The following is a 16,106-nucleotide window of genomic DNA, read 5'->3' as shown; positions in this document are numbered from 1 at the left end:
AAACAACACAGCTTTCAACTATCCTAGGAAACTGCCTGTAATTAAGGCCACAATAATTAAGATTTCCATGTAAAGGAGATATTCTTTCACGTTTCATTCACCTATACACACAGGTTTATTCTCGTGCCTTCGTTTCATCTTATATAGAATCTCCATTCAGCATTTCTCATTTTTAATACGGTGCTCATTAGCACAAGGAAAAGTGGGGCGGGGCACGAGAAAAGGCTCATTCTCACTGCCGACATAAACGAAGCTGAACAGGGAATGTAGCTGAAGTCCAAATCTGGCATCTTTACAGAATTCGTTGTTCATATTAATTTACCTATTTTGGCATTTTACAGCAGATTAGTTGAATTCTGCTGTACACAAAGAAGTGGGGTGGAGAGGTAGGCACAGTTCTTCCTGTCCCAGGATGACATGCTTCCCCCTTTGCACATAGCCCGCGATCCTGTGCACTATTAGGGCTTGTTCAGACAACACGCTAAACCATGGTTAGGTCTCTAAGCCTTTTGCAGCAAATGGTTAGTGAGCGTGTTTAAACCGTGGTTATGTAACCACCATGGTTAGGAATGGTTCACACAACACTCTAAGCCATACTGTTTACCTCAAAATGCTTTACCACCATGGCTTAGCGTGTTGTCTGAACAGGGTCTTAGACTTCTTAAACCCCACTGAAATGCATCAGATCCCTTCCTTTCTGACTCTACTTACATGCAGCATTTACTGTATTTAGCTTTCAGCAGATGCTGCTTGCATTCTCAGTGCCCCTGCAAATGACAGAAGACAGCTCAAAGGTGGAATAGGTGGAACCCAGGTTCAATCCTAGCATCACTGATTTAGGGTGATTTGGGCTAAGCAAGTCTGAAAACACTGCTGCCTAGGTTTTGGATGGCCAGATTGAAAAGCTGTTATCAGCAAGACTGAGACGGATCAATGGTTTTCAGGAAACACTGGGATTTCTGGGAGTGTAGCTATGGGCTCTCAATCAGGGAATCAGTAATGGTAGACACTTTGTTCACCACTACTGACCTTCCTTTGCGATTCACAGCCACAGGGAAAGTTTCAGTGTATTCCAGGTAGGGAACACTCTCTGTTAAGCAGAGCTGCACTTATACTTGGGGCCCCATTACGCATGAAATGAGAGAGCCCCTGGAATTCTCCCCCACATCCTCTACAGCAGCCTTCCCAAATCTGGCACCTTCCAGATGTTTTGGACTACATCTCCCACCATTCCTGACCACTGGCCATGCTGGCTGGGGCTGATAGGAGCTGTATCCCCAAACATCTGGAGGCCACCTGGCTGTGGAAGGTTGCTTTATAGGATATCCTCAGAAAGAGCCGTCAACGTGGAAAGGGTTCCCGGAAGACAATGTTTGAAAAGTTTGAAAAGAGCGTTAGACAGCTTCGTATAGTTTATACATGCATGTTCTGTACGTACTTGCGTTGCTTTTTCATTTGATTTAAGGGTAGCAAAAAAAAAAGGAATAATGCTGAAATAATGTAATTATTTTGGTGTCTTGCATATGGTCCACCTTGATGGGGTCTTGATTAACTTCATGCTAGAGCTACTATCTGAGTGATAATCAGGCATCACTGTTGGACAGACACAAAAATCGCAAGTGACTCTCAAAAGTCTAAAACGTTATGCTTCACTGGCAGTACCTTAATCAAATTACAGGTAACAACCCAGTTACATCTGGGCTCTGAGTTGCATCCATTGGAATCAATGGGATTTAAGCATGCATAATTAGGCACAGGTTGCTCACTAATGGGGAATCACTCATCACATATGCTTTGGGGTGCCAACTGCATACCAGGCTTATGGCTGGAATTACACACAGTACATGGCCAAGTTGCCTTTACAAAGAAGCCTGGCTGCCACTTTTCTGCTGCAAAGTGGTTTCTGGTGGGGGGAATTTTACAGGGCAGACACCGAAAATGGGAGAACGAATGCACTGCTTTCCCCCTGCAGCTCACCTTCCACCACCTTTGGATTCCAGACGTACATTTCCATTATAAATAAGCAACCTGGATGCATGAAGAATTGTTCTGGCCTGTGTATGCACATGGGCTCTCACAAAAAAGGGAGACAAGAGAAAATAGTCAAAGAAAAAAGATTTATTCTTGCTATCAATCCGCTTCCACCATTTGGCCCTCCCAAACTGGCTGATTCCATGCTTAGCACAATGCCTCCTACATCTTCCTCTTTTTTTTTTTTTTTGCCATCCTTCATTTTATTTGAGCACCTGTCTGACACTTTTTCATTCACTGGAGTTACTGATGCTTGCAATTGCTAGACTATTTCAAATATACAGAGGGCTGTCGGTTTAGTCCTCCAAAGGCTCTTCAGTGGTTTTAGATTTACCTTTTGCTGGAAGGCTTTTCAGAGGATTAATTTCTAGTTCTTTAATTTCCTCTCTCGGGCATCCCAAACACTTACTTTTATTCTTCTGCACTGTGTGTGTGTGTGTGTGTGTGTGTACACACACACACACACACACACACACACACACACATCTTATAATATTTCTGAATGGACAGTAACACAAATACCTCACCTGTGACATTATACTAGCAGCAAAATCAAGTGGTGAAGGATTATAACAAGGGCCTGTCTTCACAGTGTCGCTTTGCCATTGCTTCCTTCTGAAACCCCGCAGTATTACTGCTGCAGGGCAGGGGCAGGAAAACCCATGCCAACAGGGAGCATGGGTTTTTCCAGCCATCTGGGTACTAGAGTCCCCCCCACGCCCCCCAGTGGTCGCCATTTGCCCATAACACCCCCTGGATTGACTATGGAATGAGGCCATATGGCGGAAGGGCCACGGTGATCTTGCTTTGAAGAAAAAGGTCAGGGAAAGTCCCTGACTTTTTTTAAAGCACAGCTTCAGGGCAAAACCCAGTGGTGGTTGCGAATCGGCGGCTGCATCATATAACTGAAGCAGCGCTGATTTGCAGACACTATATGTCTTTGAAGACATATAGGCAGCCCCTAAGTGAGCTTGCGACTGTGGGAGAGGCAGCATGTTTGCATTCTCCCTCTTATCACCTACCCCCACCAAATCCCCTCTATCTGTGCTAGGAAAAATAGTATGAAAAGGAGAAGGGTAAGCTGAAATGTTAGTTTTCTATATTTATGATAATTTTGTTATTGTTGAGGAGCATTCAAACATGCAGCCTCAACTCTGAAATGTAACCAAAGTTTACATATTCCAGGAAAAGCTTTAGCACTTGAGTCTGTTTATTATATAAACTTGTCTTAATATGGACTCCTTTATAGGATATGGTAAAATGCTGAATTTGAGAGAAGACCCTAAAGCCCACTTAAACGGGATACACTTGCGATTTTCATATCATTTGCACATCTGTTTGAAGGAATTTCTGCTATAGTAAAACAATGTACAAAATGTGGCTGTAAAGTATGTATCTGTAGAAGAAAAGGAACAGGACTAAGCCTGGGTGTCACCTCAGTATCTCAGAACTTTGTTTCATCATGATTAAAGACTGGAAGCTGCTTTAAAATTATAAGATGGAGCCACATTTTGTCTGCGGCACAGCCATCAAAGGCAAAGAAGTGGATTTCCAGAATGTATTTAAGATTTGGCAAAGAGAAGGGGAGGAGGAGAAAACATTTGGTTGTATCCAATGGTGCCCCTCTACCATTGGACACTGTAGCAGATCAAATTCCCCTTTCCTCTGACATGTGCCATAAATCTGTTCCAGAGGATTTCGGGACCCTCCAGATCAGATCTGTGGGGGATGTGGTGATGGTGGGGGGTAAAGGGGGAAGGGAAACACTCTTGGTGTCGTGTTTCTCAAAACTTCCTGCCTTCTTGGGAGACAATAATGATGCCTGCTGAGTAATCCACAAAGCTTTATTCAAGCAATACACATCTCTTCCCACCTGAAGAGAGTCTAATCTCTTGGGAACTTCTCCCTAGGCAAAACTATGCAAACTAAGCCAGACAATTGCCCTTTCAAGAAGAATGGAAAGCTCTTTTCCAAGACGCATTAACTTCAGGGAGACTAGTTCTGATGCAGTTTCTGACGGGATGTGAGCCGGGCTGATTTTCTCTCGCCTTCTTTTCGCTCCACCTGTCTTAGTCTACGACGTACTCTAGGATCAGCCAACCTGTCCGTGCTCTCTCCTTTGGAAGAATGTTGGCTTCCCACTGACTGTGTATTATTTGCCCTTGACGAGATCAGCTCTGGAGAGAGTTCACCCCCAGCTGGTGAAGAGGCCATGAGAGCTTTCTCCCCCATTGATACAGGCTGGCCTGTTTCTGGCCCCAACTCCTCTACTTCAGAGTCTGATTCCGATTGATCACCTGAAACACCTTCTTCCAACCCAGGGGGCGCAGGGCTAGACATGACACCTGGCCTGAGCGGAATTTCACTCACAATGATGGATTTAGCCTATTAAGCACATATACATATTTTTGACACTTATACATAACATGCTAATTATCTAAACTTTGTTAACTTGGGGCCCAAAGAGGTTCTAATGGTGATGCAACCACAAGCAAAAGGTGTGGATTTTAATTTTAATAATATGCGTGCATTGGAATTACCAGAGACCATTATTAACTGTGTTGGTATGTAGAGACTTGCTAGCCTATCTCCACCACTGTGCAAAATGTAGAAATACATTTAGAGCGATTCCTTAAGGCTTAACAGTTCCTGTAGAATAGGAGGGCAGGAAAGGGGGAAGGGAGGGGAAGGGAGGGGAGGGAATATGACTTACGTCGTTTGCAGCCACATTTTTTTATCCTTTTGGGATCTGTGATGTCATCGTGACAGGCCTTGCAGTAAAAAAATGCCCTAGAGAGGGAGGGAGAATGGAAAAACTGACACATTTCTTAATCCATACAAATGAAATTAGTCCCACATTTCCTCCTCGCTACAAGTGCCAAATTAATGAAACATGCCAGCACTAATTTCCTTTAATCTTTTGAAAGGTTTAGACATTTAAAGAAGGAAATGTTTGCTACGAGACAATTAATTTCAAACACAAGGCTGGGTGATTCAAGTTCGTGCTTCTTTTAATAAATTTAACTTGAAAATAATTGGGGGAACGTTAATAAATATGACATGGTGGATCAGATCAACCAGCTTTCATCTTGGAAAGTAGCATCCAAAGTGACTGTATTATCCAAACACACAAGAGATGAAAACACTGTTCTTGGCAGGGGAATTGCTGGCTCAAAGCCCCCTGATTTTTATTTTATTTTTTAAGACAGACAGCTGAAGATATATAAGGCTATTTGTTCCACTTAGTTTCACATAGCTTAATGTTTTGGAGGAATTCAGATACTGTCATGAAACAAATGCAGGACAATAGCAATTATTCTTGCAATTACCGTGCCTAGACACCTCTGGGGCCTTACAAATACTGAAGTCAATTCCCTTGAATACTGGCTTAAAAAGATCCCTCTGTGTGCTCAGTGTGAGTGAAAGGTATTTCTGCTTGCATGGGTACGATCCTTTCCCAAAAAGCTGTCTCTAGGAGGTCAGGGGACCCTTGAGAGCAGCTTTTCAGAGACCATGGGGATTAGTGAAGCTGGGGGATTGTTAATTTATTGTGGTAAATGTACAATTCTCATGGATCATTTAAGAGTCAAAACAAACATTACTTTTAATCTGTACCAAATACCTACATCTTTAAAGAAAAAAGAAAAAAAAGCCCCGATGCAGTTCAGGTCCCTAGTGTAGGTGCATGGGGGCTATGTTCTGGATCCCCCCTAGTCTACTGTAAAATAATAATAATGAAAAAAGAGGTAGTTGCTAGATATAGGTTTAAAGTAATGCCTGTTTTGGCCCTAACCCCAGGGATGAAGGACCAAAATGGTGTGTCCATGGCCAAAGGATTCACAGAGAAAACAAGGGTGTGTTGTCAATGTAAAATTTCTCCTAGAGTGCCAAAAGCCAGCCCCTCATATAGCCAAGCAAGTAAAAAATCTCTCGTCTAAATCTGAAGTCCTATTCAGATATTTAGCATACGGACTGAGAATATTGCAGAACTGCAACTGCCCAATACCATACTAATAACATCCTGTGTGAACCATGGAGATTGTGCATACAAATGTATGTATTATTTACTAGAGTAAATTAGAATTTCCTCTATCATGCAATACTGAACATTTCTAAATGAGTATGAAAGAAGAATTGGGGGATCTTGCAGGAACCATTTTGGCTTGCAAACAATATCCAGTGGATACTAAAGGCCTGATTCATTCCTTCCCTCCCCAAAAGGCTGGGTCTGAGTTATATGGGATGTTTTTAGGATGTTTTAACAATGTATATTATGTTTAATTCAGTTTTATGTATTTTATATTTACTGTTGTTCCCCACCTCAATCAAAGTGGAGAGGTGGGTAAGAAATATATTATTTATTATTATTATTATTATTATTATTATTATTATTATTATGCATTGGGAAATGATTCCTGGGCTCACATGTAGCCCCATTTGCATGATGCCAGACACGTGGAAATAAAATTCAATGTAAGTAAATACAAAGCGATGCAAAAAGTTGCTCCAAAATACTTTTATCTATACACTGATGGGTTTCGAATTGGCTATGACTAGCATGGAAAGAAATCTTGGAGTTGTGATGAACAACTCGCGAAAAATGTCAATTCAGTGTACAGTGGCAATGAAAAATCTAATATTGGAAATTCAGAAATGGATGGAAACTAAATCGAACAGTATCATAATGTCTTTATATAAACTGATGGTGTGGTTACATTTGGGATTTGTGTACATTTCTGATCACCCAATCTCTAAAAGGATATAATAAAGTCTGTCAACAGTATAGAAAGGAACAGCTAAAGTGATCAGGGGGCTAGAGCACCACCTCTAGAAGGCGCTCATAGTATGCAGGACCCTTTAAATTAGAAGATTACTATCATCTGAGCTGGCTAAGGGGGCACATGGTAGAAGTATATGGAATTATAAATGGTATGGAGAAAGTATGTAGAGATTTTCCTCCCTCTTTTATAAAAGGAGGTACTACTATGTCACACAACACAGGAGTAATGTATGGAATTTACTGCAACATTATTCAGCCACTAGACTGGTAGCTTTCTCAACAGGGTAAGCAAATTAATGTGGGTAAATTGATCAAGGGTTACTAGCATTGACGGGTAAATTTCATCTCCATGATCAGATGCTATACTGCTACAACACTACATGTTTGGGACACACACAGGGAAAGGAAGCTGCTCATTTCATCCTCTGTTCGTTGGCTTCATAAAAGCAAAAGGCTGGCTAGTGCTTCTGCTGAAAACAGAACACTGGACAAGATGGGCCTTTCGATTGATCCAGCAAGGCCTCGCTTCTGTTTTATGTGCACTCCTGAGGCTTTGTCCCATTCCTCAACACACAAAGGATTATATCAAATGGGGGCTTTGCTTTTCGGAAAGCACTTCTGCTCGAGCAAGGCAGGTCACCCAATTTTCAGAGATCGCCCCCGGTGCACTTGTCCCACCCCCATTGCCCCCAAGCTGTTTCTTTGGGTTGAGAGACCCTCTGGAACAGAGTGAGAAATGGAAGGCTGGCTGCAGTAGGTAGGTAGGATCGATGAAAAGGTGTGTCCTAACTTAAGCAAGTGCAGCCAGATTCTGTGGGGCCAGATTCTAAATGGTACCTTGGAAATGTGTTAATAAAGTTGTTTTAATCATCTAAGACCACGTTAGCTTGCAACATGATGCACCGTATCTTAAAAAAAAATAGAAGCAGAAGATAAGGCATATCTACAATACAAAATGCAATGTATCAAAGCATTACCTTTTTACTTCTTTGGCATCGCTTGCAATGAAGAATCCTAAAGTACCCTCTTGAATCTTCACATGGTTTCCAGGATTGATTAATATACTGTCCAGTGAAATAAAACAAAACAACAAACAAAAACCAAAAAAATCTTATGAGATCATGCTGCCTTTCAGTTGTGAAATCAGACAAATTGTTTCTCTTTGTTCTGTTATAGGGGGCCCATTAGTTGGGAAAAGCAAAAAAGAAAGCAAGAAGCCAATTTTACTGATTGTATCAAAACTGACCATGGCTTCAAAATAAAGATTATATTTAAAAATTAAAGCAGAAACCATGGCAAAAACAGTACAACTAACTAATAGTACAACTCTTATATTAGGGGTTGCGCAACTTAAATTAGAAAATTAAATCTACCATGCCTCTCACAAATGCTTTGATTTTTGCCTGGCATTAAAGGCTGGCAAAATCACCATGATTGATGTAAAGGGAAGTAATTCTCAAGGAAAAGAGTTGCTTGGAAAAGGCTTTCTTCTCAGGCATTTTACCCCTTCATGTCAATTTCTGTTGAAACAGGACATTATTAATGGGCGCCCTATCTCCATATATCACATTATTTACAATACAGTACACAAATATACTCAAGGGGAATGGTACAAGACAACCAGTTACTATTACTTAAAATAAACAAAAAATGAGTTAATAATTCCTCCATCCCACAGCCCCTTTTCAACACGATGCCAATAGATAAAAAATAAGTAACTCATCCTTCTGGGAAAATAAAATCAGCTATGTTTGAAGAAGGGGAATTTTAACTAATCATGTTGTATGAGCTGACCTCTGTGAATATGATGTATAGCAATCAACATTTGCTATTTGGGATTTCAGACAATCATCAACACAAACTTGAACTGTACTAGACCAAGAGTGTTAGACCCAGTTTTGCAACTACACAAGGCTTGGGGAATGTAGGGTGAATATATACAGCCGTTTGCCAAGTGGTTAACTTATCATGGTGAATGGGAATGTATTTGGTAAACCAGTTATACAGTATGTCTCATCCAGCTAATTTTGAATTTCATCTACATTTCAACAGTTGATTAAGAAGGAATGAAGTTTTCTGAACACAGCAGGAGGATACACACAACCAGCTCTATTGAATACACACATGCCGTGATAAAGTTACCACTTGATAAAAAGTTATCTGCATTTCTTGTGTGAAATACCTTGATGGCTTATTATTCTAGCATATGTAGGATGAGTACCAGAGAAGAGGGTGTTAGCATGTTAGTAATTATAAAGACTGAGTGACTTAGGATGCAATCCTAGGCATGTTTATACAGAAAAACTCCTACAATTCCAAACACGCCCCAGCCAGCATAGCTGGTTGGAGGGATACTGAGAGTTGTAAGACTTTTTTTTTCTGTCTGTGCACACAAAAGATTGCACTCTTACTCTGGTGTTGCAAGCTAATCTCCTGATGAGGATAGGCATCTCATGAACACCCATACTGATCTGGCCTCACCCCCCCAACAGGAGCCAATAATTCAGGTAATGCTTTCTATTTACTGAGGTGGTACTTTTGTGTGCTAAGAGTAGCCGTTTCCCCCCAATAACTTGCCCTCCTCTTTTAGGGAACTCTGTGAAACTTAACAGATGCTAATCTATCATCTCTGATTTTCCAATAGAATACTGGTTCATCTAAACGATGTCGAACCCTATTCCTTTCTGTGGCAAAATCTCAGAATTTTAAAGTAATTTCCATATACTTTCTAAGAAAAACGTTATTCTGTTGCTTCAAGCTTTGTTAAGTCAGAGGAGAGTTAACTTCCATGCAATACTTGTCGGGAACGAAAAGTGCCAGCAACTGAATTGATCTGGACTTAGCGGAAAACATGTTTTTTCAGGGATGAAACAGTTAAAGCACGTACGAATGAACACATGGCACAAACGGTGCAGATTACACATGGTACAGCTTCCTGGCATTATATCCTTTCAGAGTAAAGCCTGATCTTCCTTTTTCAAATCTACTGCTAAATTGTTCTTTTGAAATACACGCAAGAGATTTCATAGCATGTCAAGTGGCTAGAAACAGTGCTGGTGAAGCAGAGACTGGTTTCAGATGTATTGCAGCACCCGAAGTATTGTAGTATCTGCACTGCCAGACCCTAAGAGGAGCAAAATGACTACTATAATTGGCAAGGAAGCGAAGCACAGAAATCTCTCCCCCACCCCCGGGCCAACCTTCTCCTTCAAAGATCAATACATGTAATAGAGAATAATGAAGTTTTGCTTCGGTTACTTGTCACTCATATCAGTAACTTTGCATTAATTGGCAGAACCCTGGAACGTTCGAAGAGGGTTACTTCTTACTGAACAATTGAGAAGCATCAGGGCTGCCACTGAATTTCACCTGAAGCAAATTTCAGATTTGGAGGTTCCTCCTTAGGCATTTTTCCCCCTAGGAAGCAAAGAAGTTTGGATAAATCTAGCAAAATTTCCCAGGTGGGTTTTCCATATCCCTGCAGAAAACATGAATGCGGGTTGCTATTTAATCTTTGTGGTGAGAATCATCTGCCTCTCCCCAGCATGGAATTAGGAATGTGGTGGGCAGGGGGTGGGTGGGGGGCAGCATCAGTTTTCAGTGGGTAAAGTTAACAAAACTCAGAACTAGAGCTGCCACTTTGCTAAAAATGAAACTTCAGGGTGAAATTTGGAGCTTCCCGCTCAGGGGAAACAGCTAAGGAATTTCCAAGGAAGCAAAAAAGAATTTCAATGAGTAGCACATTTTCTCAGGGAAGGAGGCACAGTTTGTACATCCCTTAGGAAGAATATTGACTCCACATTCTCCCTTATAGCCTTATAAATAAAGGGGTTAGACCCTTCTTTAAAATATGAAAGTGGAAAATTCAGGGAAAGGAGCTGGAATATCGGGGTGGGGGGGAGCATGCTCCTGTATGCCCAACTAGGCAATGCTCTGGTATATCATAGATTGACATAATTTAGATAACATTTGAATAAGCATTCAAAAGATTATGTAATAATAATAATAATAATAATAATAATAATAATAATAATTGTGTTCAACACAAAGGTCAGCCTCAGAACCTCTTTTCTGCATTCCTCCATTATCTGAGAAAGGCTTTTTTCAGCATCTAATTTAGTCCATAAAAGCTAATGACATAATAAAATGTTTTTTACTGCCAACGTTGCAGAATGTCTTTCCAAAAAAGGGCCTGTTTGTCCCCATCGGCACTGGTTTTCCACCAGATTGTAAAAATGTGGCTCTCCCATAGAGCATTCAGCATGAGGATAATGAAGTGCTTGTATTCTGGCTGCTTTTATCATCTTAACATATTTTTGGTGTGTTGTAATGCTTTTGGCAGCCTTGGGAGTCTTTTTAAAGACAGAAAAGTGGGATATAAATGCTTTTAAACATAAAACATATGGTAAGTAAACTACTGTTGTTTAATTTGCTACGTAGTTTGCAATTGTATGGCTTTTATATCATATGTTTTTAATGCTGTTTACACTGCCCTGGGACCCTTTGGATGAAGGGTGGTTTAGAAATTTTAAAAATAAAATAAATTTACCTATTGATTATGGCTACGCCACACAGTACTCCTGTGTAGGTGTTCAGCCTGTTCATGTGAGGGGTAACAGCAGGGAGATGAAGGCAGCTATAAAATATGTTCAGCTATAAAATGCACTGTGTGAAGGAATTGTCAGATCAATTTATGCTTTATGGTGCCTGTTCCATAATCTATTCCTGTACCCTGCTACTTTTCAATTAAATTATAATTTAATTTACAATGCAGTCCACGTTTCAGTTCTATTGCCTGCTTTTTGTTTCTAAATGGAATAGTGGTAACCACTTTTTTCTACTTGGAAAAAAAAAAGAAATATTAGGAGAGAATTCAGGGTTAAATTTAATGAAACTGTGGGCAGATTTCCACGTCATTTTTTCCCCTCCCAACCTGAGGTGAGATTTTCAATCACCATGTTGAAATCTACTTGGAAATGGGATCGGAAATATATGCTTGGATCCATGGTTACTGGCAAGCTTAATACATGGTGACCAGAAAGCTGAACCTGTGTTGAATTCTTCATAAGGGCCAATACCATATGGCTCTCAACATATGATAATTGAAATTGGGAGCAAATCAAGTGTCAGAAAGCCATCTATATCTGCAAGAACAAATGGATCTAAAAGCAATCCTATGACTTTTTACTCAGGAATAACTCCTATTTGGTCCAGTGAGACTTATTGCCAAGTATGTGTATAGAATTGCAGTGCAATCCTATGCATGTCAACTTAGAAGCAGGTGTCTCTGAGTTCAATGGAACTTATTCCCAAATAAGAGAATATACAATCTCAGCCTAAATGTACCATAGGCTAGATAGTTAGGATGCACTCTTCAAGACTACTGTGATGTCAAAAGATATATCCACATTTAGGCAAACTGTAAATATGGGCATATCTGTTCAAAATTTATATCAGCCATCCAACTATGAAACTGTAGGTTCAGCTTTTCCCAAAAGATAAAATCACTGATACCTATCTGCTCTGTAATAGCAGGGAAGCTAAAGATATGTGGACCTGATCACTGCCTGGACAGGAGACTGTGGGAGCATCATATAAGCTATTCTGAGTTTTTAGAGGAAAAGCAGGAACCGAAGTATCATTTTAAAAGTTAGCATTACTGTGCTAAGACCAAATGCATGTGTTGCATGTCTGGAGATATAATGAACACCAAGACACACACAATATTTATGTGCATATATTATGAGCTCATATATAGGGCAAATATCAAACTTTTGATGGGATGAGAGACCAATAAAAAAAAACCTCTACAAATAACCTCTATGATATAGTAGATGTGCTGTACCATTCCCCAGGCAACTAAGATCACAACAAAATATATTTTTCACCATCATTTTGCAATAGCTGTATTTAATTTAATAGACAAGGGATATTCCTGATTAGCACAGGTTTTCTTTATAAAGATTTGTTGGCCCATGGGCTGCGCCTGGTGGTCCATTATAATGCCTCTTGCAATGTGGCAAACGGCTCCTTAAAATGAACTTTGGTCATTAGAGCAGTTATGAATTATAGCGGTGATTTCATTTTTACCCTTACGGATCTTTGCAGAGCATATTGTCAAACCGTATGGGAGGCATGCACACACACACATCTCTTTTGGGAGGAGTGTGTCTCCCAGCTACCCCTTATTTCTTCTGGGCTTCTCTGACTAAGGTTAATACAGATTCCACATCTTTACATACACAGAAAAAAATATCCATTATAGACACTGAAGAGAATGCAGACAACAAGGCAGCTCCATAAAGCTACAGAATACTGAAGCTGCATTATCACCAAAGCAGACAGTCGCAAGAGTTGCTCCAAGAACCCTTAGTAACAACGACAACTGCAAGCAGATTGCATTATCTGTTCCTTTTCTGTGCCCAAATGTGTTTTTCAATTAAATGGTACAGCATCCAAATTGTTGTGGTTTTTTGCTCACCGTGATGAACTGGAATTGCAACGTCATATGAACAACGTAATGTGAGGCCGTGCAGTGCCATTTTATTCTGGGAGCAAGTCGGTGCATTTTTTTTAAACCACACACATTTCTCACACAGCTAAGCATGCTTTTACCACGAGGTTAAAATTACTGGTAAACAAGAAGCCAAGTAAGAGGTGCAACAACTGCAGATCCTTGAAGATGCCAAGTGTTGCAGTAACTTCTCTGCAGTTGGATCATATGAATAATGCCAAACTGACAGGAAGCCACCTCTCTTTTTCGCATATCTACTCCAAATCCACAGGATATAAGAACTAAAAAGAAAGAATGTTACACACTACATGGAATGATAAGACAGAAACAGAAGTATGTGTGTGAGAGAAGTAAAACTAAGGTTGGGATATATAGTTCAGGAGGAAATGAAAATAGGTCAAGAATGAAAAGGTCCCAGTGGGCACCCCAAAAAAGTTCAAGCTAGTAAAATAACAGAGAAATAAAAAGGATTTGGTAATTCATGCCTTACTTATTTCAAATCCACAACAGCAGGGTGGTGTGTAAGCTTGAGACGGGGCACTGAATATCAGCACATTAAAATAATATGCAAAACATGCCAGCACAAGGTGAGGGAAAGAAGCCAACTCATTCAAAGGTTCCAGTCAATGGCCTCCTATGTTGGAATGAATATGAATGTGTAGAGCAAAGAGCTACACAGTGTGCACTGATAAAACAATACAGTAGCTTCTGTGTGGTACTGTATTTCAATTAATCCGATTCATTGTTCTATTCAAAACTTAAAACAAAACAAAAATCAAGGCATTCATACTTTTAATGGAAGGCAAAACTAAAGAACATGACATACTGTATTCAACATGTATGCTGAAAGAGGACACTCTAAGTATATCTCAGCAAAGGTGTGAATAGAAAGACAATGGGGCACAAAGGTTAATAGACAGGGAGCAGACACTGTTGGAACGTAAGGAGAGTACATCGAAACAGGGGGGAAAGAGGACTGGACAGGAGAGGCAGTTCTCCTACTGTAATAATCTTATGCACCTATTGTATCTTAAGACAAAACCCTTGTATCCAAATTTCGTTTATGTATGTGTGTGTGTGTGTCTGTGTGTGTGTGTATGTATGTGTGCATTCCTGCAAAGAAGTTAGTGCGTAAGTCACAAGAAACAACAAGGAAACCAACGGTTGCTATAGAGTTCTCTCTCCTCTTTGAAACTGTGGGGGGCTCATATATCTATATATCTATATATCTATATTTATATATAGATATATATCAAGAGAAAGATAGACAAAGTTGTTATCTTCCTGTATTCTTGGCAAGGGATTAGTCCTGAAGTTAGAAGGAGTGAAGGTAGGGTTGAGGTTGGAAGGAAAGGTAACGAAGAGGGCATACCGCTTTCGGCTTCTGCAAACGACAAGAAAAAAATTGCAAATCAAACACTTTGATCAGAAAACAACTGACACTAAAACAAAGGCAAAAAAACCTTTTATTTCAAGTCCTCCAAAGGCTGCAACATTCTTTTAAAAAGGTTTTTCTGCTGAGAATGAGGACAAATAAAATGGAGAGACAGGGAGAAAATTCAACGGAGGAATAAACATAGGGTACGTGAGAGAAGAATGTTGGTTGTCTTTCCATTTTTACTTTCTCTGGCAACAACAACAAAAAAGAGAAGTTCGTGGTAAAACCTGTATTTGAGGAAAAGGGATGGGGCTTTTCTTAGGTGCCTTTGTATCCAACTGATGGAATAGTTATTTTATTCACTTTCCTTCTGGAGCGCTCTTGGGATGGGATGTTTCAGTTCTGCTTTTGGCTAAAAATGATGCCTTTGTTGAAGATCAAGGACATCAAGAAGCGAATTGAATGCATCCCTTTGACAACCTCAGCAAGGTGGTCCAACTGACCCAAATTGCAGGATGCCACTGTACACACTGGGGGATAGCATCCAGAAGCCCCTTTTCAATGAAATTCGAACTTGTCCCACAACACATGCTCTTGTAATCAAGTTCCATTGATTTCAGCAGAATATATTTCCAAGCCTGTATCCAGACAGTAGCTTGCGAGAGACTTGGAGGTGGTACATCAACACCATCCTTGTTCATAGTACACATATTTATTTTAACTATCCTGTTTCAGAAAGCTCAATATCTGTTTGACCAGAGACCACTGTGAGACTGGAAAAAGGACTCAAAATATATACCATGGGTAATGGTTTGACCATTATTACTGACGTTGTCACTGAAAAACCATAGCCAACACACCTAAGATAGCAGGGACTAATGTGACCATTTCTGAACAGCAGTCAGATGGTTAATGGCAGACAACCAGTGACTCAGTTGCTACTTATTGGCTTAACACAATGTATGAGAAAAAGAGGCGACTAGCTCTGGTGCTAAGAAATGTCAAAAGAGATTTCTTTATTTTTCTTATCCGAAATATAAAAAATGTTCAATTTTTTTTAAAAGCAAACTTGTACAACGCTCAATGTTTCGGATCGGGGGATCCTTCATCAGGAGCTGTACAATGAAATGAATTACTTTTTAAAGTCATTATAAATTTGAAACCTTATAGATATTTTTTAAAAAGACCGCAGTCATGTTCATTCTGTCTCCATCAGCAGTCAAACTGTTCTGTGGCCTAAAGTTAGGTTTTGGGGCCCTTGGGACAGAAGGAAGTGGAGGCACAGCCTGTCTCAGCAGGCTGAGCCCACTTCAGCTCTGCTCAGCAGAATTGGAACAGGGGCGCTCCCCTATGTGAGCACCCCAGTTTGAATTCCAGCAACGCTTCCAAAAGCAAGTAAAAAA

At 40.2% G+C, this 16,106-nt stretch overlaps 1 protein-coding gene across 8 annotated transcripts in view; it reads right to left on the bottom strand.

Annotated features, from left to right (window-relative positions):
* Window positions 1-16,106, bottom strand: part of KCNMA1 (potassium calcium-activated channel subfamily M alpha 1) — a 720,064-nt gene that overhangs the window by 149,173 nt on the left and 554,785 nt on the right. For all 8 annotated transcript variants that reach the window (XM_063133180.1, XM_063133181.1, XM_063133174.1 and 5 more), the window contains exons 17-18: window positions 7,789-7,875; window positions 4,745-4,821 (exon numbers count right to left, since the gene is read on the bottom strand). In XM_063133180.1, the coding sequence (XP_062989250.1) occupies window positions 4,745-4,821; window positions 7,789-7,875 (164 nt within the window). The remainder of the gene's footprint in view (window positions 1-4,744; window positions 4,822-7,788; window positions 7,876-16,106) is intronic.

This window comes from Elgaria multicarinata, chromosome 8, assembly GCF_023053635.1.
Source record: "Elgaria multicarinata webbii isolate HBS135686 ecotype San Diego chromosome 8, rElgMul1.1.pri, whole genome shotgun sequence".
Lineage (NCBI taxonomy): Eukaryota > Metazoa > Chordata > Lepidosauria > Squamata > Anguidae > Elgaria > Elgaria multicarinata.
The sequence above is the reverse complement of the archived record's forward strand: the minus strand, read 5'-3'. Positions and strand labels throughout refer to the sequence as shown.